The 23,713-nt window shown below is 44.1% G+C and overlaps 1 protein-coding gene and 1 long non-coding RNA gene across 2 annotated transcripts in view; one reads left to right on the top strand and one right to left on the bottom strand.

Annotated features, from left to right (window-relative positions):
- The window catches only part of tecpr1b (tectonin beta-propeller repeat containing 1b), a 30,240-nt gene extending 7,869 nt beyond the window's left edge, over nt 1-22,371 (top strand). Inside the window, exons 4-26 of the mRNA XM_047037399.1 lie at nt 12,566-12,748; nt 13,038-13,160; nt 13,405-13,527; nt 14,309-14,483; nt 14,597-14,697; nt 14,802-14,903; nt 16,181-16,308; nt 16,464-17,014; nt 17,263-17,369; nt 17,688-17,843; nt 18,149-18,298; nt 18,661-18,818; nt 19,219-19,355; nt 19,650-19,743; nt 19,883-19,979; nt 20,097-20,176; nt 20,307-20,363; nt 20,519-20,693; nt 21,049-21,184; nt 21,319-21,411; nt 21,498-21,604; nt 21,784-21,903; nt 22,076-22,371. Coding sequence (XP_046893355.1) covers nt 12,566-12,748; nt 13,038-13,160; nt 13,405-13,527; nt 14,309-14,483; nt 14,597-14,697; nt 14,802-14,903; nt 16,181-16,308; nt 16,464-17,014; nt 17,263-17,369; nt 17,688-17,843; nt 18,149-18,298; nt 18,661-18,818; nt 19,219-19,355; nt 19,650-19,743; nt 19,883-19,979; nt 20,097-20,176; nt 20,307-20,363; nt 20,519-20,693; nt 21,049-21,184; nt 21,319-21,411; nt 21,498-21,604; nt 21,784-21,903; nt 22,076-22,360 — 3,438 coding nt within the window. The 3' untranslated portion in view covers nt 22,361-22,371. The remainder of the gene's footprint in view (nt 1-12,565; nt 12,749-13,037; nt 13,161-13,404; nt 13,528-14,308; nt 14,484-14,596; nt 14,698-14,801; nt 14,904-16,180; nt 16,309-16,463; nt 17,015-17,262; nt 17,370-17,687; nt 17,844-18,148; nt 18,299-18,660; nt 18,819-19,218; nt 19,356-19,649; nt 19,744-19,882; nt 19,980-20,096; nt 20,177-20,306; nt 20,364-20,518; nt 20,694-21,048; nt 21,185-21,318; nt 21,412-21,497; nt 21,605-21,783; nt 21,904-22,075) is intronic.
- Nucleotides 9,619-10,561, bottom strand: LOC124478972. Its single transcript, XR_006957348.1, has 4 exons — nt 10,476-10,561; nt 10,125-10,199; nt 9,716-10,034; nt 9,619-9,633 (listed from the first exon to the last, which is right to left on the bottom strand). It is a non-coding gene; the product is annotated as an uncharacterized LOC124478972 (long non-coding RNA).
- Nucleotides 22,372-23,713: the final 1,342 nt, after the last annotated feature.

The following is a 23,713-nucleotide window of genomic DNA, read 5'->3' as shown; positions in this document are numbered from 1 at the left end:
AAAAAGTAAAGGGTGTGGAAGTAGGCCAGACACTATTAGAATAATCTGGTGTATATTCGAGATTTTTTGACCCAAGTTTGAAAAAGTTATTGAGATTATCAATGATTTCATGCTATTTTCAGAGATGAGCGATTTTCTATCATTTTTTTAAATGTTTTATTGAAAAAGTAAAGGGTGTGGAAGTAGGCCAGACACTATTAGAATAATCTGGTGTGTATTTGAGATTTTTTGACCCAAGTTTGGAAAAGATATTGAGATTAGCAAGGATTTCACATAGGAAATCCCAATTTCTTCATAACTCTTCTTTCATTGGCTCCCTTGCATAGACCTTGCGCGCGTGTGTGTGAGTGTTTGCGTCATCAACCCTAGTTGACCATATAGGTGTCAAGCAAATGGTCACCAGAGTTTGCGTCTCCATCTATTCCAGGTTTGGGAGTAGGCCTCTCTTTCCACACAAGGAATGCTGAACACAGTATCATTTTATACAGACTAAAAAAAGATACATCTTCAATTTTTCTGACAGGCAGACACTCAAAGTGATGGGGTGTGTCAAGGGGTTACATCAGAGTAATCTTACACATACCTCTCTCTCTAATTCGCGCTCTCTGTCTGTCTGTCTGTCTGTCTGTCTCTCTCTCTCTCTCTCTCTCTCTCTCTCAGTCAGGTCAGTATCGACTGGATTCAAAATATTCCTTATATATAAAGTGTTTTACCTAAGACTTGACAGCTGAGACTGTCAATTGATCCGTTGTGGTGGATTGTGATCCTGTCTTCCTGTATGACATGATGACTCGTCTTCTATAAAATTTCAGAGGGATTTCATGCTATTTTCAGAGTTTAGCGATTTTCTATCATTTTTAAAACACATTATTGAAAAAGTAAAGGGTGTGGAAGTATGCCAGACACTATTAGAATAATCTGGTGTGTATTTGAGATTTTTCTCAACAAGTCTGGAAAATGTATTGAGATTTGCAAGGATTTCATGCTATTTTCAGAGTTTAGCGATTTTCTATCATTTTTAAAACACATTATTGAAAAAGTAAAGGGTGTGGAAGTATGCCAGACACTATTAGAATAATCTGGTGTGTATTTGAGATTTTTCTCAACAAGTCTGGAAAATGTATTGAGATTTGCAAGGATTTCATGCTATTTTCAGAGTTTAGCGATTTTATATCATTTTTTAAAACACATTATTGAAAAGGTAAAGGGTGTGGAAGTAGGCCAGACACTATTAGAATAAACAGGTGTATATTAGAGATTTTTTTAAACAAGTTTGAAAAAGTTATTGAGATTATCAATGATTTCATGCTATTTTCAGAGATTAGCGATTTTCTATCATTTTTTTAAAGGTTTTATTGAAAAAGTAAAGGGTGTGGAAGTAGGCCAGACACTATTAGAATAATCTGGTGTATATTTGAGATTTTTTGACGCAAGTCTGGAAATATTATTGAGATTAGCAAGGATTTCATGCTATTTTCAGAGATTAGCGATTTTCTATCATTTTTTTTAAAGGTTTTATTGAAAAAGTAAAGGGTGTGGAAGTAGGCCAGACACTATTAGAATAATCGGGTGTATATTCGAGATTTTTTGACCCAAGTCTGGAAAAGATATTGAGATTAGCAAGGATTTCATGCTATTTTCAGAGATTAGCGATTTTCTATCATTTTTTTAAATGTTTTATTGAAAAAGTAAAGGGTGTGGAAGTAGGCCAGACACTATTAGAATAATCTGGTGTATATTCGAGATTTTTTGACCCAAGTTTGAAAAAGTTATTGAGATTATCAATGATTTCATGCTATTTTCAGAGATTAGCGATTTTCTATCATTTTTTAAAAGGTTTTATTGAAAAAGTAAAGGGTGTGGAAGTAGGCCAGACACTATTAGAATAATCTGGTGTATATTCGAGATTTTTTGACCCAAGTTTGAAAAGGTTATTGAGATTAGCAAGGATTTCATGCTATTTTCAGAGATTAGCGATTTTCTATCATTTTATTTTTTAAATGTTTTATTGAAAAAGTAAAGGGTGTGGAAGTAGGCCAGACACTATTAGAATAATCTGGTGTATATTCGAGATTTTTTGACCCAAGTTTGAAAAAGTTATTGAGATTATCAATGATTTCATGCTATTTTCAGAGATGAGCGATTTTCTATCATTTTTTTAAATGTTTTATTGAAAAAGTAAAGGGTGTGGAAGTAGGCCAGACACTATTAGAATAATCTGGTGTGTATTTGAGATTTTTTGACCCAAGTTTGGAAAAGATATTGAGATTAGCAAGGATTTCATGCTATTTTCAGAGAATAGCGATTTTCTATCATTTTTTAAAATGTTTTATTGAAAAAGTAAAGGGTGTGGAAGTAGGCCAGACACTATTAGAATAATCTGGTGTATATTCGAGATTTTTTGACCCAAGTTTGGAAAAGATATTGAGATTAGCAAGGATTTCATGCTATTTTCAGAGATTAGCGATTTTCTATCATTTTTTAAAATGTTTTCTTGAAAAAGTAAAGGGTGTGAAAGTAGGCCAGACACTATTAGAATAATCTGGTGTGTATTCGAGATTTTTTGACCCAAGTTTGGAAAAGATATTGAGATTATCAATGATTTCATGCTATTTTCAGAGATTAGCGATTTTCTATCATTTTTTTAAATGTTTTATTGAAAAAGTAAAGGGTGTGGAAGTAGGCCAGACACTATTAGAATAATCTGGTGTATATTCGAGATTTTTTTAAACAAGTTTGAAAAAGTTATTGAGATTATCAATGATTTCATGCTATTTTCAGAGATTAGCGATTTTCTATCATTTTCTTAAATGTTTTATTGAAAAAGTAAAGGGTTTGGAAGTAGGCCAGACATTGTTGGAATGCTCTGCTGTTTGTTTGAGGTTTTATAGTCATACAAATATTATAAATGTCATCATTTTTCAAAATTGTATGGGTAATTTTCACCCGGTCCCTAACTCGGCGCTGCAAAGTAGCGTCTTCCGAATGTGAGACGAATGTCGAATGTCGAATATGAAACTAACTTCACCTCGCTAAATATTTCACTATCCATAACCGATCTGAAATGTCACTTAGGAAATGAACATAGTGACTTTGATAGGAATAAGGAGACAATGAAAAATATGCTTGACCATCCAAAATTGGCTATTAGTAATACAGTAGCTAGCTAGCGTGACTTGATTCAACCTGGATTTTCTTTGTGGGCAACAATAAGAGACACAATTGAAGTTCATGATTTTATATCAGGCTGGATGTTGATGCCATCAAGCTCTTAACCCTTTGATACACAAGCTATGCTTACCCTCTCTAATGCACAACATGGGTCTAAAATGACCCGCATTCATTTCCTATGACATTTCATGTGGATGAAAGTGTTTCTTTGCTGTATATTTTCAAATCAATTAATTTCAACATTTAATATTCTAATTATTCATTAAGTACCTTGTTTTTTAGTACCACAAATTATTTAAATGTTTGTCTTTCTTACTTTCTGAGCAAAAAAACGTTTTTGTGGTATTATATCAAATTTACAGACATGGGTCTAAAATGACCCATATGGATTCACTATGGAATTTGATATAAACTTTGTATATTTGCAATTTGGAACATATTTACTGTGGATAACTGTTCACCTGCCACACATTTTACAGCTCAACATGGCTGCTTTTAGGTTGGGAGATGTTCATGAGTGGAGAAGCATTGACAAACAGGAATTCATGGCCTCTATCAGTTTGACCCTCCTTGCATTGGAGGACAAAAGCCTAAATGTGGCCTTGCGGGAGAGTTTTTGGATCCAATTGTAAAATCCAATGTTTAAAGCCACCATGGGGCTAAAGAGATTTGAGGATATTCTCAGCTCCATAAAGTTTGATGATAAGAGCTCTTGTGGCTGGGTGGTAGTTGCATTTTGTTTTACCCCACATCTTACCATCACCTCTTTAATATACTTTTGGAACTGTGACTTGGCCTTAATGCGCCTTTTTATGTGGCATGACAAGATCGTTGCCTAGCTCCTTGATGAACTGCCACTTGGTCACACCACCCATGTAATGAGGGTGTTGGTGTAGAAGTAAGTGTAGGCATTGAGGGTGGCAACATCCAGCATTGTGCCAGACACCTCCGTGTTCTCCACTTACGAGTAGTAGTAGTGCAAACTATCTGGTCCATTGTGTCCACTTCTGCTTTTCTTTTATTACAGTACTGGATCACAACATTGTTGTCAACAACAGTATGCTATAATTGTTACTTGGCCCATCTGCACTACACGTTCCATCATGTAGGACAGAATTTATTTTGAAATCCAGCCAGCAGTCCTTAAGTTAGCAAAATCTGAATTGTTTGTATAGGTACACCCAGAGCCATTTAAGTATTATTACTAAGCTATTATTTTCTTAATTTTTCATGAAAAGTAGTACGACTGCTCACGTTTCCCACGAAAACATTTTCGATAGCTACTTTGCATGACACCATCTCTCGCTAGCTGGCCCGCCAGCTGCTCCAATCCAAGTGAACTGTTCCTGCTGGAGAATAGGTTCAGTGCAGGAGAGGAACTGTATCAAGTCGTCAATTTAAAGGGAGTTATTGTAGCTTCCCAATAAGGGCCGACAATTTTGAGTAAGAAACAGAAGAGTACTGCACATTTTAACCTTTCTGTTGCTTACTCAAAAATTTAAATTGTCCTAAACCTTTTTGAAAGTGAAAGAAAAAGGTGCAGTGGTCTCTTCAAAATGTTCCAGAGTTTATGTCAAATGTCTTACCTTCAAGTTAAAAATATTTACTGAACAGATAGGTGACCATGTCAAAACATGACATGCTAGGACTTTTGCTTATAATGAAACCATGCCCAATCTCAACACCGATCTGTCACAAGGATGATACCAAGCGTTTTATTGGAAACACTGATGTCTTAAGACTCCATGTTTTCTACCCATACCCACCCAGAGACATATACATTGTTGATTGATAGGGCTGGGATGTTTTGGTACATTGAAGTAAATAGTGGAAATTGTGTTACATACAGAGCTGCCAACTCTCACGGTTTCGCCGTGTGACACACGCATTTCACCCATTTCTCACGCTCTCACGCCACACCTTGTATATCTCACGCTGAAAAGGCAACGCCAAACAAGTAGCCAAGCTAACGTTGTAAACATTAACGGACGACGCGCAGGTTATAACCGAGTGAAGCAACATTGACGCGCATACAGCCGTGCATGGCCGCGGGAACTAGGGGTGCTGAGGGTGCTGCAGCCCCCCTGACATCACGAGAATTTAAGCTCCGCAGTAGCGGACTGGCAATCGGGAGCACCGGGAGTAGAATAACTATGGAAAACCAGGTAGGAAACGTAGGGTGGGGCTGAAAAATTAAGAGACAAAGAAATCACCTTTACTAGACAAGGTTTTACCAATTGAAAAACGGCTGTTTATTTTACATGAAGCTCAACTATTTTGCGCTCAAATAAAGGCCAAATAATTTTCGGCTTGCGCGCCTTGCGCGCTCGCTTTAAGGATTGAACTCCCTAACTCGCATCACATTGAAGACAGACTCAGTGGCGGAGCCAGGGAATTTCCATTGGGGTGGCCAGGATGTGGCCAGTGACAATTTTTGGGTGGCAAGCATGTGTCTCACCAGGCGATGCAGAGCTATTTAAGACACATATAGGAAACATCTCAACATTATTCGGAATTCAGGTGAAAAAAAAGAATACACTTATTCTGTATTCATACTTGGTTTTAAACTGTGTTGATTTACCGATTGCTATTTGTGTTTTTTTTTGTATTGTACGACTGAGTCGAACAATGGTTGTAGAGATATGCAATGACAGTAAGGTACTCTATTTTACCTTTCTGTTTTGGGTTTCTTCACTTAGCCGCAGGTGCCGGTCGAAGCGTCAGGTGGTAACAGGCATTCTCAGGCCATGCTTGAGCCGTTTAATTCAAATACAGGATGTGTGCGCGCTGCGCGTGGCTAAAGGGTCCGACAGTGTACTAGCGGTGCGAGAAAGGTTCGGCATTTTTCCACAGCCGTCAAAACTTTTAACCGCTCTGATGTGGTGCTTGGGGTGGCCAATGGGGTGGCCGAGATTCTACGGGGGGTGGCCGTGGCCACCCCCGGCCACCCCCTGGCTCCGCCATTGGACAGACTATGCTTGCATTAGCAGGGCAGCTGTGGTGGCGTATAGGGCCATTTCTGGTGGGCCGGTCTGGATCAAAGTCCAGGGCCAATTTTTACTCCCAGTTCCTACCTGCCGCCCCGCAACATTAAGCCCCTGCCACCACCCCCCCTGATAAAATATGTTCCCGCGGCTATGCAGCCGTGTAAACTCGCCTTTGGGTGGAGTGAAGCTCGCAAAAACTCGCTCGTGGGGGCTACCAAATCTCACGCCAAGGTTTTTGGAAAAGTTGGCACCCCTGTACATACATGGTTGTATAGGGAGACTAGAGGTAAAAAATATCACTCAATCTCTCATGTTCGCCCTATCTCTTTCTTTCTAACTGTCTCACACTTACAAACTACATCTGCATCTATCAGAGGTATGGGAATGCTGATAATTCTGTCAAAAAAAAAAATCCCAATTACCTTAATCACTTTTGTTTTCAATTTATCACAGAGTAGAAAAAGGTCAATAATTGACTCTGTTTGACACGTAGACGATCTTATAAGCTAGCGATACTTTTAGTTTCACAATATCAATCAAACATAGTAGCTAACGTTATCAAATGGCAAACATAACAAAATAAAGTAGCAGATAGCTAACGAATTAGCTTAGTAGCTAGCAATGTTTGCCAGTGCCAATTTGCTCATTGACAACTTACTGGCACCCTGTCCGGGTACTTCTTCCTTATTTTCTCTCCCTCTGACCTCCTTTTCTCAAACGGGTGCTCCTCTTTGTAAATAGCCTACATTTCATTGTTTTACAGGTGTATAGCAGTTCTAAAACCAGTCTTCTGATTAATATTGGAGATTGTGTCACGGTCACGTTGGTTGGCTAGATACAGCATACGTTGTGAGAGCCAAACTGTGACGTCAGGAAGTGTTTTGATGCCGAGGGATCCAACTTTCACTGCTAAGGTTCTGTAATGTCTAGGTGACGGCCATGAGATTTTCCATGAAGTCCACTACGGCCCAAAATCCAGTTTAGACTACACATTTTGTCAAGTTTACATTGAAACAATATTTCCAGGAGTTTTTATTCTTTCCTTTATCAGACTCCCAGAAGAAAACACTAGTAATACTAGAAACACAAAATGCTAACTTTATTGAGAACAACGAGAGAGAGAGAGAGAGAGAGAGAGAGAGGGGGAGAGAGAGAGAGGGAGAGAGAGAGAGACAGAGAGAAAGAGAGAGAAAGAGAGAGAGAGTGCATGTGTGTGTGTGTGAGAGAGAGAGAGAGAGAGAGAGAGAGAGAGAGAGAGAGAGAGAGAGATAGAGAGAGAGAGAGAGAGACAGAGAGAGACAGAGAAAGAGAGAGTGCATGTGTGTGTGTGTGTGTGAGAGAGAGAGAGAGAGAGAGAGAGAGAGAGAGAGAGAGAGAGAGAAAGCTAGAGTGAATGTGTGTGTGTGTGTGTGTGTGTAAGGGTGGAGTGTGATGTCATATGTGTGTATGTCAACACAATCTCTTTATAGTGAAAGACAGAGAGAGAAAAAGAGCATGAGTTTGCATGCATGATGTTTGTTAAACATCTGAACAACAGCCGCATATGAGTTTCCGTGACAGCCACTGCAGAAACCTGTCAATCATAAGAAAAAACATAAAATGTAATCTGCCATACCAGTACGCATGAGGGTCTTACTGTCTTCACCCACATTCTACTACCCCCCTCCATTTAGCCTTACTGCTATCTGCCCTCACCTCTTTCCCACATTCTTCTTTTTCTTTTTCTCCTCCTTCACATTGGTTTCAGAGTATTCCTCTGGCTGTTTGTTTCTGGCTTCCAACACAAGCAGTGGTTTGACATGCCGCTGGGTTTTGGCCTTCTTCTCCCCTCTGCAAGGCTTCTTCTTCTCCCCTTTGCCAGGCTTCTTCTTCTCCTCCATCACATCCTGAAAGCAGAACACAAGCTTACATGGATGAATCACTGAGCTGAGAAAAAATATAACCAATGAAATCACGGTTCTTTTCCAGCCTCATTAGTCCGCAATGTATTTAATTAACTGAAATGTATTTATGCTTTAACAGTGAATATCATCATATATTTGCCTGTGATGATAATGACCTACCTGCTGGAGCCCTTCCAGTCCTCCTTGGAGTAGCTTCTTTACATCAGCACTCAAGTGGGTAATTGGTGCCAGACGAGGAAGGGGTAAATACTCCACAGCAGGCAGAGACTCAGGCCACGTAGGAGTCACAACTCCAACAGTGACACGGTTGAGGGGAGTCAAAGCCCGGGGAAGCTGCAGGTTGGGGAGGAGGGCCTCAGGAGTAGGAGGAGTCAGAGGGAGGGATTCCATGGCATCCTCGATGCGGGGGACCACAAGAGTGATCTCTGTCTCAGATAGATCCTGAGGGGACAGAGTCACAAGACAAGACATAACCTTTTGGCCTGTGGGACCTGGGATATTGCTCTGTAGGATGATAATCAACAAACAGTGCCATGCCACACCTTGAATCAAACAATAGCTGAATAAATGAATACGTATAGTAGGTTTGTACTAATTACTTACAACGCGCTGGATGGAGGACTTCTCTTCCTGAGAGGGTTGGACCTGTGGTGGGGAACGACACACCTCGGGTGGTGGGATCCTCTCAGTACAGGCCCTGCAGGCCATGCGTAGCCTCTTAACCTCTTTCTGCCAGTTCTCTGGGCCCCTCAGATAGATATCATCTTTGCAGTCCTCCATCACCACTTGGATCAGCGCATCGAAATCTTTGTTGACCCGCATATACTTCTGCGCCTGAATCTTCTGGAGCCTTCTCCCTCTGACTTTATAAACAAGTCTTCTCAGAGACGCACCCATCAGGCCTTTTCCCTGGCTTTTCACACGAGACATCTCTTTGAAGTACTCGTTGGTGTCCAGGATCTCCTCTTTGGTTTTCATAAGGTCCTGTTCCAGGGCAACCAGGGATTTTTGGAACCTTTTCATGACTCTTGTGTCATGGGACTGCCTGTCGCGCCTCTTCTGATCTTGTAGTGTGGGGGGGTTGCACGTCATTAGAGACGCAAGGCTCGTTCACGGCTCTCACAGAAGAAAGAAGAAGGCCCTGGGCTTCGTAATCCATAACATGATTCTAGGGAGACCAAAAGTACAGTGCAATGTGCAGGAACAGGGGAGAGGGAAAATGTTAAAATATGAAGATCCATATGGGGAGGGAGGTCACGTGGGTCAGATGGCTGAGCAGTTAAGGAATTGGGCTATTAATCAGGAGGTTTCCAGTTTGATTACCGGCCGTGCCAAATGAAATTATGTCCTTGGGCAACGCACTTCAACCTACTTGCCTCGGGGGAATGTCCCTGTACTTACTGTAAGTCGCTCTGGATAAGAGCGTCTGCTAAATGACTAAATGTAAATGAGGGAAAAGCTGATGCAGCACTAGCAGAAAAAGCCAATTCATTGACCTTTTGTCACACACATACACCTACCAGGCGTTTATCCGGAAGTGGATTCTGCTGGTGGTCACGGTCCTCGTCAGACTGTGAGTCAGATGGAAACATTGTTCACACAGTCTATCTTCAAAATGTAATGTACCTTCTTGCTTTTGATGCTCAAACTGACCAGAAAATCTCTCTCGCTGACTGAACATAGAGAGAGGTCATCGTAATCTACAGACTGACGGATAGTGTTCCCACCACGTTCCATTTCCTACATTAGAGACACAGTTCCTCAGAGGCATTTGACCATGTTTGATGATTAACCATTTAGGTTTATGTAAAAAAAAGGATCTTACCAATTCTGTGTCATCCCTTTCACCTATCACTATGCATAAATTACTGACCAGATAATCTGCCTCATCAAAGGAATGGAGTGAAAGATCATCCTGATTTTTCAAATCCGTTTCCACCTCTTGGATAGTTGTCCCATCATGGTCAACTTCCTACATTAGAGACATAGTCACTCAGAGAGGTATTTGACCATGTTTGCTGTTTAAACATTGAAATTTAAGTTGATATTATTAGGCTCTTACCAGTTCTGCGTCGTCCATTTCTCTAACCAGTCCTGACCCGACTGGAAGAGTTTGGTTTCGGCACACAATGATTGGCTGTGAAGCAATTGACAGAGAAAACTTGTAACTTTTGTAACTCCAATGCTGTTGAGGTTTGATTTACAGGCCATTTGTGGACTGAGTATTGAGTCTCTTTTTATTGATGTGGTCAGTTATAACAAAACACCAAAAAAATCAAAACTTGCTTTAAATGTATTTGATGCAATTAAATTGACAGTAACTGCATAACAAAAGTGTGGATTAAATTTTGAATTAAATTATGTTTTACATGTAAGTAGGGGAAACATTAATGTGTAACTAAGAATTACTCACCAAAAAGCACAAAATTGTCTGAAGAGCCTGAGAAAGTCTTCTGAGAAAGTTTGTAATACAAGTCTTCAAGTTACTATTCGTCTGCCTGTTCAGAAGAAATGTGATGTAGCTGTGTAATGTTTCATACAAGTATGAATATACACCATTATGACTTTTTAGTACGTCATCATGTGTAGCATTCAAACATACTTTTTATACAGAACGTATGTCCGTAAAATAAATGTGTCAATATTCTTCATTGGAAATGTGTAATTACACACAAGCATGTAGCTCAGATGACTCCAATAAATAATGCGCAAACAATGGCCACTATGCAAACTACAAAACGTAGGCTATGCGATCATTGTTACTTTGCCCTTCTGCACTACACGTTCCGTCATGCATACAGATTTGATTTTTAAATCCATACAAGCCCAGCAGTCCTTTTACATTGGCAACATATTTATTGTCTGTATACCGACCAGCCATTCAATTATTATTATTATTATTAAGCTTTAATGATTGATTTATTATAAAAACTTGCTTTAAATGTATTAGAATTTTGAATCTGAGGGACATTTTCTTAGTTGTACAGCCATGATATTTACGGTAACGCATAACAAAAGTGTGGATTAAATTGAGCATAAAATTATGTTTTGTGTAAGATTACAATAAATACGGGAAACATTAATGTGTAAATAAGAATTACTCACCAAAAAAGCACAAAATTGTCTGAAGAGCCTGAGGAAATCTTCTGAGAAAGCTTACAATAGTCTTCAAGTTACTATTCACCTGCCTGTTCAGAAGAAATGTGAAGAAGCTCTGTAATGTTTCACTTAAGTATGAATAAACACCATTGTGACGTTATTGTACGCCACATCATGCGTAGCATTCGGACATACTTTTATACAGATAAAACGCATGAAATAAATATGTAAATATTCCTCATTAGAAATGTGTAATTACACACAACCATGTAGCTCAGATGACTCCAATAAATAATACGCAAACAAATGCCCACTACAACAGTATGCTCTGTTACTTGGCCCATCTGCACTACATGTTCCTTCATATAGGACAGATTTTATTTTTATATCTATACTGTACACAGCCAGCAGTCCTTATGTTGGCAAAATAAAAAATAAAGTATTATTACCAAGCTTTTCTTTTCTTAATTTTTTAAGAAAAGTAGTACGACTGCTCACGTTTCCCACGAAAACATTTTAGATAGCTACGTTGACAGTTGTTCCGCGTCTTCCATCGGTCTCCGCCGCCCTCTGACTCTATCTCGACTCACTTGGTAACAGTAACTGCCGATTTTGGCAGAGAAGAAGACATACGTTTTTACAAGTTTCATAAGCACTTGCTCCATACTCTTCCTCCAACGAGCAATTCTTAGCTTTTTTTCTGGGGTAAAATTCGGTCAGAGAATGTCTAGATTCGGTCGTTCTGAAATCGTCTACTTTTCCCTGTGAAGGCAAGCTGTTTCACCTTTGGCCTAGTTCAGACAAAATCTGAATCTGAATTTCCGCAATCAGAATTTCAGCAATCTGAATTTCAAGAATCTGAATTCCTGCAATTTGTATTTTTGGATCAAAATAATTCAGTTTTATTAAATTCGGCATACAAATAATTCAGATATTATATATTCAACAGCAAAATATTTCAGTTTTATGAAATATTTCAGATTTGTCATATTCAAATTCAGATACTTTTGTCAGCTTTCTAGCTCCATACTAGTTTTGCTGGGTCACAGGAAAAATAATAGGTTTTATCTAGGGGCTTAGCCCCCCCCCAAAAGTGCAAACCTGGATTTGCCCCTGGGGACAATAATTATATGACATTTTCTCAAGAGCTAACCCTAACCCTGAGGGGGACACCAAAATTACTGCTTTAACACATAGCCTACATTGTAATATATAAAATGTATATTATTCATATTATTGAAATGTCCTTATGTTTACAGTAATTTATTGGGGGGTACAAATCATATTTTTCCCAGGATGGGGGGGGGGGGGTCGTGTCTCCCCTGTCCCCCCCCGCAATTTCCGCCTATGTTTGTGTGTTGTTTCATCCTATTCATCCTATGTTTTTGTCCTGTGCTGGTGTAGAGGTGGAACCCTGTGGATGGCTTCACAGACGTCCTGTTGCCCACTGACCGCTGGCCGTGGAGTGACGTGACAGGAATGATGTCCCTGCCCCTACACAGCTTCCTGCTGCCTTCGCTCAGCTGGGAGTGGGAGGGGGACTGGTACGTGGACCAGAGCTGTGGAGGAGACCCAGCTGAGACAGGGGTGAGCAGACAGCACAAACGCCTGGACTTGACAGCACAAACGCCTGGACTTGACATCACGTCCATGTCCGTGGGAACTAAGGGTGCTGAGGTTGCTGCAGCACCCCCTGCTGACAGCACGAGAATTTAAAATGATATGACTTGAAAATCCCCCACCGTGGCACCGCCCCTCAACATTAAGCCCCCCCCCCCCGCACCCTCCTGGTAAAATATGTTCCTGCGGCTGTGATCACATCCTCACTATCTGTGTTTCTATAGATACTGAACCAGAATGTGTGTGTCTCCACCAGGGCTGGGAATACGCAGTGGACTTCCCTGCAAATTTCTCCCACGAGAAGAAGTGGAACTCCTGTGTTCGTCGCAGGCGGTGGTTTCGCTACAGGAGATACAAAGCCCGAGGAGAATGGGCCAAGGTTTGTAAATCATCTTAACACCCACCCCCATCCTGTCCCGTCGTGGTTAACCTCCTAAACGAAAGCCTGTGCTTACAAGGCAACATGACTTACCAAGGCCCCGTCACAGCACCTATCCCACTTGTGGTGTTGTGTCTTCCAACTGTAATGGTAGTCGTGATCTGGACTGGCACACTGCCTTCACAGACACTTGTTGGTGACTGAGCTGGTGGCTGACTTAACTGTACCTCCTGTTCCTCTGCAGATCCCCCTGGACCACCCGAAGAGACCCCCACTGCCCCTCAGCGACATCAGCTGCGGAGGCTGGGAGATGAGCGACCAGCCCGGGAGGCAGCACTTCCTGTGGGGCGTGTCCCAACAAGGACAGGTCAGGTCAACCACTTTTAACTTCTAAGTCAGCTAATGGGTCATATTTTGTTTATGTTCTCCTGATGCAGAGGATCCTGTAGTTAAGAATTTTGACCACTAGAGAGTAGTGTAGGCATATACATTTTGTAGCCCAGACATAAGGCATGCCACTGGTGCCTATTTATTTATTTACCATTATTTCTTCATTGTCAGACAAGATCTGACATTTTTCTTGCGTGACAGTATGTTAATTCACAATTATTACTACATAAACCATTTGACCTTTACAAGCACAGAAAACAAGGACAAGTACAACAAATACACATAAGGCACAAAATAGTTTTGTATTTTTTCTGTGCCTTATTCAGTTCAAGAATGGCTTGATGCACAAAAAGTCTCACTCGATTAAATCTCTGTATCTTTTACCGAAAGTTAAATGGTAAAAGTACTAATTAATTGTGCAGCACATGATTCGGGTCAGAAACAATATTACAGGGCAAAATTAGTAGGTTCAATCCGTATGTCTCAGGAATATTTAGCAATCTTCTGGATTGGAGAAAATATTATAGTCTTTATAGTTAACATATTATCCATTTACAGCTATAAATACAGCAGATTGAGATCAAGTCCAGGGAATTGGAGACTTTAGGCAGGTGCTAACTGCTAAGTTGTCCCCACGTGGGTTTGTATGAATTCCGTCTACTCAAATTGGAAAATGGACTCACAAGATAGTCTGGATGAAGATGTGGATCCTCCATCTCTGACCTAAGACACAGATTGCTGTTGTGCTGTGGCTTCAGGTGTGGTTCAGGGAGGGTATCCAGCCACTGGTCCCAGAGGGCTCGTGCTGGGAGGAGGTGGAGGTTCCCAGGGAGTTGTCCCAGCTGTCTGCCGGCCCCGGGGACCTGCTGTGGGCGCTGCTCTGGGACGGACAGCTGCTGGTCAGGACAGGCATCACCCTGGACAGCCCCACAGGTCCTCAGCACCACCACACACACATGTCCTGTTAAGGTGTTTCATACTAAAAAAGTGTATTTCTATGTTCAAAAGTAAAGGTATTAACAAAACTGGGATTCATGCATTCTTAGGCACCTCATGGGTGGTGGTGGACGCACCAGGCAAAGAAGGCACTGCCATTCATGTTGCGGTGGGGGTTGGCGTGGTCTGGGTGGTCACCAAGGACTACAAGGTGACACGAAACATGACCAACTTCAAAACCTTTGCAAAACCAAATGCTTGTAAATGTCGGTCTGTGCCCATACATGTGGCGATGTGTTGGTGTGTGCTATGCAGGTGTGGTTCAGGAGAGGTGTGAACTCCCACAACCCCTGTGGCTCAGGCTGGATCAGCGTCGGAGGGGAGATGATGATGGTGGATGTAGGGCTTAACGATCAGGTAGTACACCCCCTCCACTCCCTTTCCATCCTCCCCCCTGCTCCCCGGATCTCCCGCAGTCCTACATGCACTTCCCCAAACCCCGCCCGCCCTGCTCCTCTCCTCCCCACCTTCCCAAGCAGTGATCCACCTACAAACCATATCAAACCAACCACAGAGACCGTGGCTCAAATTCATTGATTCAGCATGTATGGATTGGTGATGGATGCTTAGAAGATCCTATATTTCTCCCAGTCTAGTCATGTTAGATCAGAGAGTATCCTGGGAAAGAAGGACTGAATATTGTTCCTAACGAAACATGGCCCATGGCTCGTCTTCCTATTTCTCCCTGGCCCCCAGAGCTCCTAGGTCTGGCTTCCTTGCTCCGTGGGCGTATCGCTGAGGCAGGGCTGGGGTTGGAAGGGCGGGGGTGGTTGGCTCTGATCCCCTCTGCTGAGTCCTAAGCTGGACTTGCTACCACTGCAATCTCTTCCTGACCTCCTGCCACTTCTCCCCCAGCTCGCTGTCCCTCTCTGTACCCCCTTCTGTCTTTCCTTGCCTTTCACCCCCACACCCTCCTCCTCACCCTGGAGTTATCCCCCTCTCTCTCCCTCTGTCCTCCCTCCTCTCTCCCCTCCTCTGTGTCCCTCCCCACCTTGCACCGTAACCTGAGGACAGCCCTCCATCTGTGCCAGCACTAGTTCTTATCCTAACCCTTATATATATATATATCAGTCCATATTCTTCCTAGCCCCCATACAACGCAACCTTAACCCTCCGTTCCTCACCCCACCTTACCCCACCCCACCTTACCCCACCCCACCCCCCTCCCCGACCCCCATTGAGACTGCCATACGTGCGCTTTTCTATTTTCGAGTCTAGCCAACGCTTCATCATGTTCCATATTTCATATTTCAATACTGCAGTCCAGCAGCTATGGATATGGGTTGTATTCAGTGGCACCAGTTGAGGTTGCGTATCCTTTTAAATTAGAACTGGAACACCATTTGGTTGATGTGTGCACTAGCTAGCTATTTTGGAGAATTCAGCAGTTTCAGAGTCTTGGGTTAGCATGCCCTCATTAGCTTTTGTGATTGTCAAGGTTTTTTTGTGACATCTTCAGTGAATACATTTAAGGTCTTTTGAAAAACTAAGTAGGTCATAGGTAAGTGGTATATATTCCACCTCTAAATATACTTTGTAAGTTGGTTAGCTCACAATTAATTTGGCTGAGGCAGGCGCATAGATCTCATCAACTAGTGTGTGTGTGTGTGTGTGTGTGTGTTCCTGTGTGCCAGGTGTGGGGTGTTAGCGAGGACCGTGGGCTCTACTTCAGGATGGGTGTTACCCCCTCTGAACCCAGTGGTAGGGGCTGGATCCCTATCTTGGCCCAATGGGGCAGCAGCAGGGAAGTGGCCCCGCCCAGGTCTGTACCAACAACCATCAAGAGAAAAGAATCATGAAAGTGCTTAAACGTCACTTTATTTTGTCGTTTTAGCTTTCTTTGCTGTTTATTTATGTGCCTCATGTGACACAGTGGACTGTAAAATGTTGTCTTCCTCCCCTGTCTGTGATATACAGTGATGGCCCTGAGTTCGGAGGTCAGGTGACCGAGGCGTCCCAGGGCTCCGTGCTGGGCTGCGAAGCCTCAGACTTGGACACCTTCCCCACTGACGTTTCATCCTCCCCCTCCTCCGCCACAATCACCGGATTAGGGGACACCCCCAAGCCCCGTATCCCCAAAGTCACCAGCGATAGCTTCATCTCCAGTCTGGTCTCTGACCGCGAGAGAACCCCCGCACCCCATACATCCTCTCCTGAGGATGCCCCAGTGAATCACCAGGAGGCTGCCCCAGTCCCAAGCCCCGCTTCCCCAGGTGCTGCTGGGCCTGAGGTCCCTTGGAGCAACGTGGACCTAGAGGGTGCTGAGGGAGCCCAGGGAGCCCAGGTGGAGGGTCCATCCCTGGCTACAGCTGGGGCCACAGGGCCCCCTTCCTCAGTGGCTACCTACCCACTGGGCCTGGAGCCCACTAAGGGTGTTGGGGAAGAGGAAGGCCCAGTGTGGGCTTGGATCACAGGAGGGGGCTGTGATGTGGACTCCAGCTCCCAGATCAGCTGGCTCAGTCCTACAGGTGTGGTCATGTCAAAGTAATTTTCCTGACCATAAAAGAGCTCTTGAGTAAGGCACACATCACACATACAATGTTAATTAAAAGGGTATGTGACAAATAATGACAAACATAAAAGCTCTAGTATTGCTGCTTGCGGCTCTAGTATTGCTGCTTGACTAACTGGATGGCCTATCTCTGCCTGTCTCCTTCATGACCTCGCATCTGTGGCTATGTCTTTGTATCCGTCTGCTTGGCCTCTTGTCCACCAGGTCCTCTCACCAGCTCCCTGTCCCTGACCCCGGTCCAGTCAGCAACCTGGAGAGAGCAGGAGCAGCACAGAGACCACAGCAGTAAGAGGCCCCTGGAGAGGAGCGCGGTAAGACCTGCTGTGTTATCCTGGACTCACTCTGACGATTGTTTAAAATCCTAGTTCTGGGGCATCCTGGTAACTCACCGGATAAGTGTGCGTAGCATGAAGGTGGAGGCTTTACCACAGCTGCCTGGCTTCAAATCTGGCCTTGGTCCTTTGCTGCATGTCTTGCCCCCTCTCTCTCATTCCCTTTCCTGTCAGATCACTTGCAAAACTGGCCAATACAGCATGAAATATTCCCAGAAAATATATCTTAATATATCTCAGTTATAGTTCCTATAACTGTGTGTGTGTGTGTGTGTGCATGGGCATGTGTGTGTCCAGTCTGTGTGGATGAGGAAGGGCAGCATGCGCTGGTGGAGGGACTGGAAGCCCCAGCGCTGGGTGGATGTGGGCGTGGCCCTGGAACAGTCCACCAATAGCAACGGGTGGAGAGACAGCATCTTCTTCATCTACTACACCCAATATGACGAAAAGAAGGTGAGACCGTCTGCACAGCTGCTGTCCTCAAAGACCCTTTGTCAAGGACTACAGAATTGAGGTCATCCGCTTGAAACATCACATTGGATTTGTCACGCTGCAAGTACTGCTCTGTGATGCCAGCACTCACTCACTCACTGGCTTATGTCTCCCTTTGTCTCTCCCTTTGTCTCTCCCTTTGTCTCTCTCTCTCTCTCTCTCTCTCTCTCTCTCTCTCTCTCTCTCTCTCTCTCTCTCTCTCTCTCTCTCTGTCTCTCTCTGTCTCTCTCTGTCTCTCTCTCTCTCTCTCTCTCTCTCTCTGTCAGTACCTCCATGTGTTTGTGAGCGAGGTGACAGCTCTGGTCCCGGTCCTGCGGGATTCCCAGCATGCCTTTGCTGTGTACACAGCCCAGAGGACCAAACAGAGGTGGCCTCTCATCCTGGCAGCCCCCACGGAGAAGGATATGAACGACTGGGTACCTCCTTCCTCCCCACACTGTGGCCTAGCTGGCCAACTCTGCTCGTCAACTCCGCACACAGCAGACACAGTTTAAACTTTTATGTGATTTTTTTTCTGTGTGTGTGTATAAATGACTTATAAACCACATAGATACTGCTGAAAACTCTGTAGGCATAATTTTGAATACGATTGTATTAAGTTTCAGAAACTGAAAAAAAAGAAAAAGAAAAGCTTTTTTAGTTGATCAGTGACTGACCTCACAAACTACTGTATGTTTAGTTCTCAGTACTGTATTGTGTTAAGAAGTATTGTTGTCATGCATGCAGACTGTACCATTAAAGGTGGTCTCTGTGGGGGTGTCTCTGTGTGTTTCTACAGGTGTCTCTGTTGGTAGAGTGCTGCTGTGAGGCCAGAGGGATCAGGGGACCCCTGTCCAGACAGGCCTTGTGGTCTGTCACCTCTAAAGGGGACGTGATGGTCCACGAGCCCTCGCCCTGCCTGGAGGCCCCCGTACACACGCTTGCCTGCGACCTCATGTGAGGCTCATCTGTGTTTACCTCTCTGTCTCTTCCTCTCTTCTTTCTGCTCTCTTTTCTCACACACCCATTCACTCATCCAACACCAGAGGGCAAAGTTTTCATTTGTGCTTGCATCTTCTACCTGTTTTTCTTTTCTTTATGCCAGGCTAATTACTTTATTGGCCAGTGTTCTTTCACATTTACAATAACAGCATAGTTTAACATCAGGATGTTTAACATCAGCTTCTGGAATCCTCTTATTTTACCTGGTAGCTGCTGCCTGCTGGATGTTTTGCTACGTGGTGGATGTTTTGTGCTATTGCTAACGCACTACCTCTTCTACATGGTGGATGTTTCTTTCTTCCTATGCTAATGCTTATGCTAGCCAGCCGCTAACCGCTTACACTGTCTGGTCCAGGTTCTGGCGGCAGGTTCCGGGCCACCTTCGCTGTGTAGAATGTAACAGTTTGGGGGTGGTGTGGGGCGTCGGGTGCGACGGCACCGCCTGGGTCTACTCCGGGCGCTGTGGAGAGTCTGGAGACCAGCCCTCTCAGGGTAAACTCCTCCCCAGTAGACTGTGTCCTTCATAGCTGTAGACATCGCAGCCTTATGTTTCTCCTCACGACTTCATGTACATTCCCCAAGTATTCCCCGTTGGAGTTATAATAGTTTCTAAAGTAGGTGCCAAATGAATGACCACATATTGCTTCCAATACTGCTTGAGCAACCTGATGTGCAATTGCTGGTGTGCATGGATGCAGTTGTTCCGGCCTGTCAAACTTTGCACATAAACTGGAAACAACTTCAGCTGTTGTCCTGTAACAGCAGAGTTTTTGTTTCTGTGTGCAGGAACTACAGACAGCGTTCAGACCCAGACAGATGTGCGGAGTGTGTACGTCTATGAGAACCAGAGATGGAACCCCATGACTGGATACACAGACAAGTACTCACCCTCTGATATACTCCAGCCAATCAGTGTGCACTACTGTTGGTCTTGACTTAACGTTCAAATGTGAGATAAAATGTTCCTTTTTGTGTGCATTAACTGAGGGTGGTGTGTGTTTGTGTGTGTGTGTCTACAGAGGTCTCCCTACAGACCGGCCCATGTGGAGTGATGAGAGTGGGCTGAAGGAGTGCACCAAGACAAACACACACCCTCCCTCTCTTCAGTGGACCTGGGTAGCCAGCTGGACCCATCAACAAAATCCTACACAAATCACTACAGCAGGGTTATGTCATTGTTGGCATCCCTGAATATATGGTGTCCTCCAGCTCAACATTCCTTTGTTTTGTCAGGTGACAGAGTGGACCATCGACAACGGCGTCCCTGGGGGGACAGATAAAGAGGGGTGGCAGTATGCAGCAGACTTTCCTGTGTATGTAGCAGAAGGAAAATAAGAGCGTAGTAGGAAGCCACTCTTGTTTGTTATATTGTCAAGTTGGTTACAAGGAGAGAGTGTGTTTATTTGTGGTTGTGGAATCTGAGACCTTGTTTCTGTCATTCAGGACTTTCCACGGCCACAAGACAATGAAAGACTTTGTGAGGCGCAGGCGCTGGGCGAGGTATTGTTACACACACACACACAAATTCTGTTTTTGACAAAGACGTGCACCAACCATAGCTCGTCCGGCCTTCATTCACATCTTTATAAACCTGTTTATTATCCATTTTGCTAGAAAACATTAAACACGTTTTTTTCTTCTTTTTTTTTTACCAGGAAGTGTCAGATCAGGGTGATTGGGCCGTGGCAGCAGATCCCGCCCATCCCCCTGAGTGACATCACAATCTTACCATGTTTAGCCCAGAGCTGCATAGAACAGGTCCCTGTGTGGGCCCTGAGTGACAAGGGGGATGTCCTCTGTCGCCTTGGGGTCACCCCTTTAAAGCCCCAGGTGAGGAACACTTATACTATAATACACCCCATAGTAACCTGACAACCTCAGATGGCTTGTTTGCCCCAAGTTTACCTGAAAGGTCACTTACCAAGAGTCACTCCCAATGTATAAAAACCCTACACCCTACAACCCTCCCATCGTAAAACCATGCAATTACCATTTAATAAAAGCTTAAAATGATTAGGAATGATTTTAGCTGCTCAGCAGAATGCAGCGATGCTCCACCTCTGTTACTTGGTCCTACCACTCCTCATTATGAAGTGCATGTAGAGGTGCGACCTACCGCCATATCTACCTACAACACTAGCGACGTGGATCACGACCGTCACCTCTGTCTGTGTGCGTGTCACAGGGCACTTCCTGGCTACACATCGGGACAGACCAGCCCTTCAAGTCCATTTCCATCGGCGGTGCCAACCAGGTTTGGGCCATCGCCAGGGACGGAGCCGTCTTCTACAGGGGCTCCGTGTCTGCCCAGAACCCTGCAGGTGGGTCCTTGTTCCGAGGTGGGAGGGGTGTTTCTGACGCGAGCCAGACCCTGTGTGACTGCTGCATGTGTTTTGGGTGAGTTGGGATCCCCCCCCACCTTTTTGGCATGCCTCATCTTGTGTGTCCCCTACAGGAGAGTGTTGGTATCACATCCCCTCCCCTGCAAAGCAGGCCCTGAAACAGCTGTCTGTGGGGCGGACCTCCGTCTACGCTGTGGATGAAAATGGTCAGTAGTCGCATACAGTATACACACACACACACACACACAACCCCTGACCTATACTGTAACCTGGTGTGTGTGTGTGTGTGTAGGTAACCTCTGGTACAGACAAGGCCTGACCCCCAGCTATCCCCAGGGCTCAGCCTGGGAGCTCATCTCCAACAATGTCACCAAGGTCTCTGTGGGACCCCTGGACCAGGTCAGGCCCACAACACTTCCACTGGGACTTGCTAATCTGTACTATCCTGCCCATCCTCAACTGTAGAATTTCATCCATTGGATCCAGACAATGCAAGCTTTTAACCCTTCCTTTTAAACATGGAAGATGTCCCAAGTTCCATTAAGATGATAGACTCTGAGCCCTGTTGTGCACTCTAGGTGTGGATCATAGCAGACAGGGCCCCCGGCTTCCCCTCTGAGCCACCCAGCACCGTATGTCACCGGCTGGGGGTGGGGCCCATGCAGCCCAAGGGCCAATCCTGGGACTACGGCATAGGGGTGAGTGACAGGCGCTCACACTCGATTTCTATGTGACCCGTAATGTACTTTTAAATACCTCTGTGATAAATGGCTGTATGGTAAATGGCTATGTGAAGGTCACTTTGACACATGGAACTCTTGCTTTAATAGCTCTTTATTTTTTGATTTGATGTGTGTGTGTGTCCAACAGGGAGGATGGGAGCACATCAGTGTGCGAGGGAATGCGTCCGAAGGACCGCGTGCACCTCCACCCCAGGCAGCATTCCCTGCCAGTCCCCACACCCCTCGCGCCCCTCTTCCTGCCAGTCCCCATACCCCTTGCGCCCCTCTTCCTGCCAGCCCCCACACCCCTCGTGCCCCTCTTCCTGCCACTCCCCATACCCCTCGCGCCCCTCTTCCTGCCAGCCCCCACATCCCATCAAACCCCCTCCCTAGGCCAGAAAGTCAGGTCAATGGGACTGCTATGAGCCTGTAGAGGCCAGCATCCCCCTCCTCCCCCCCACTCCATCCCAACAGCCACATCTGTGCCTGGTTCCATTCTACCATCCCTTTCCCCAAACCCAGAATCCCATCAGGAAAGCACAACACAAGCTCTTGGCTGTGTTAACGACTATGCTTCCCTCCTTTTGCTGTCTGTTTAACTTCAAATGTAACATGAGCAGACATCTAAACACTGTAGCTGCTATCCACCTAGGGAAGCCAGCATATAAGAGTAGGATATATGGTTCTAAAATAAACAGTGACCCTGGGTTCCAGTCCCGCTGGTTTTTAGGTTCAGCGATGGCACTTTACAGAACAGTGAATGTTACAGCACATGTCCGGTTTCCCTAAAACGCAAGCACAAAAAGCGTATTAGATTGTGGATTTGGCTACATGAAGCTGTGCAGCCTCCTCTTGGGAATGGGCTGAATTGACAGAGGTGGCTCTGCATAATACTCCATTTGGTTATTTTGTAGCACTGATGTAGCTTTCTTGGACACCCTGAGGAAAGATTACTTACAATGAAAGAGTTCAGTAAAGGGCTTGGAATTTGTTTGGAAGAAACCCATCTCCATAAGTGTAATCAACCCCTTGACCTCCATTTGGTTATTTTGTAGCACTGATGTAGTTTTCTTGGACACCCTGAGGAAAGATTACTTACAATGAAAGAGTTCAGTAAAGGGCTTGGAATTTGTTTGGAAGAAACCCATCTCCATAAGTGTAATCAACCCCTTGACCTCTCCCGACTGCGTAGTTGTCCTCTAGATGTTTGTCAACTGTTTTTTTTTGGTTTGGTTTTTCAGTATTAATTTATTTTATGCTTGACATAGTTCAAGATGCTGTTTCCTGTATACCCATTTATACATAATTTTCAACCTGAAGATTTCAGTGTTTGCAGTATTTGTTTTGTGTGTACGAGTGAGTTTCTTTCAGCTTCCAAACCAAAACAGACATTCCTAGATCTCCTGTGGACTTTCATGACCTTGACGATCACTCTTTGGGTTATACATACATGAGTGTGATACAAATACACTACCCCTCCCATCCCCAAGATGTCACAAAACAATCTTAAAGCCTATAACATGGATTTGGGTTTAGTGATGTACAGGAAATGTTTTCTGAATTATTATATTTTTCCCTTCAATACTGTTATCCTGTCAGTATTATGTTAAAATATATTTTGATCAAGATCATGACTGCTAAATACAGCAGATCTGAATCTTAATACCTATACCTGGAATTCACAAGGTCATTGAACTGGGAATAAACTTCAGAACTGCTTTGTTGACTTCCGACAATCTCATTCTTTCAATCTGAAAGGTTCATTCATTATGGATCAATTTCTCAT

Source organism: Hypomesus transpacificus, chromosome 17 (genome assembly GCF_021917145.1).
Source record: "Hypomesus transpacificus isolate Combined female chromosome 17, fHypTra1, whole genome shotgun sequence".
Classification (NCBI taxonomy): domain Eukaryota; kingdom Metazoa; phylum Chordata; class Actinopteri; order Osmeriformes; family Osmeridae; genus Hypomesus; species Hypomesus transpacificus.
This window is presented reverse-complemented; position numbering and strand designations above follow the sequence as displayed.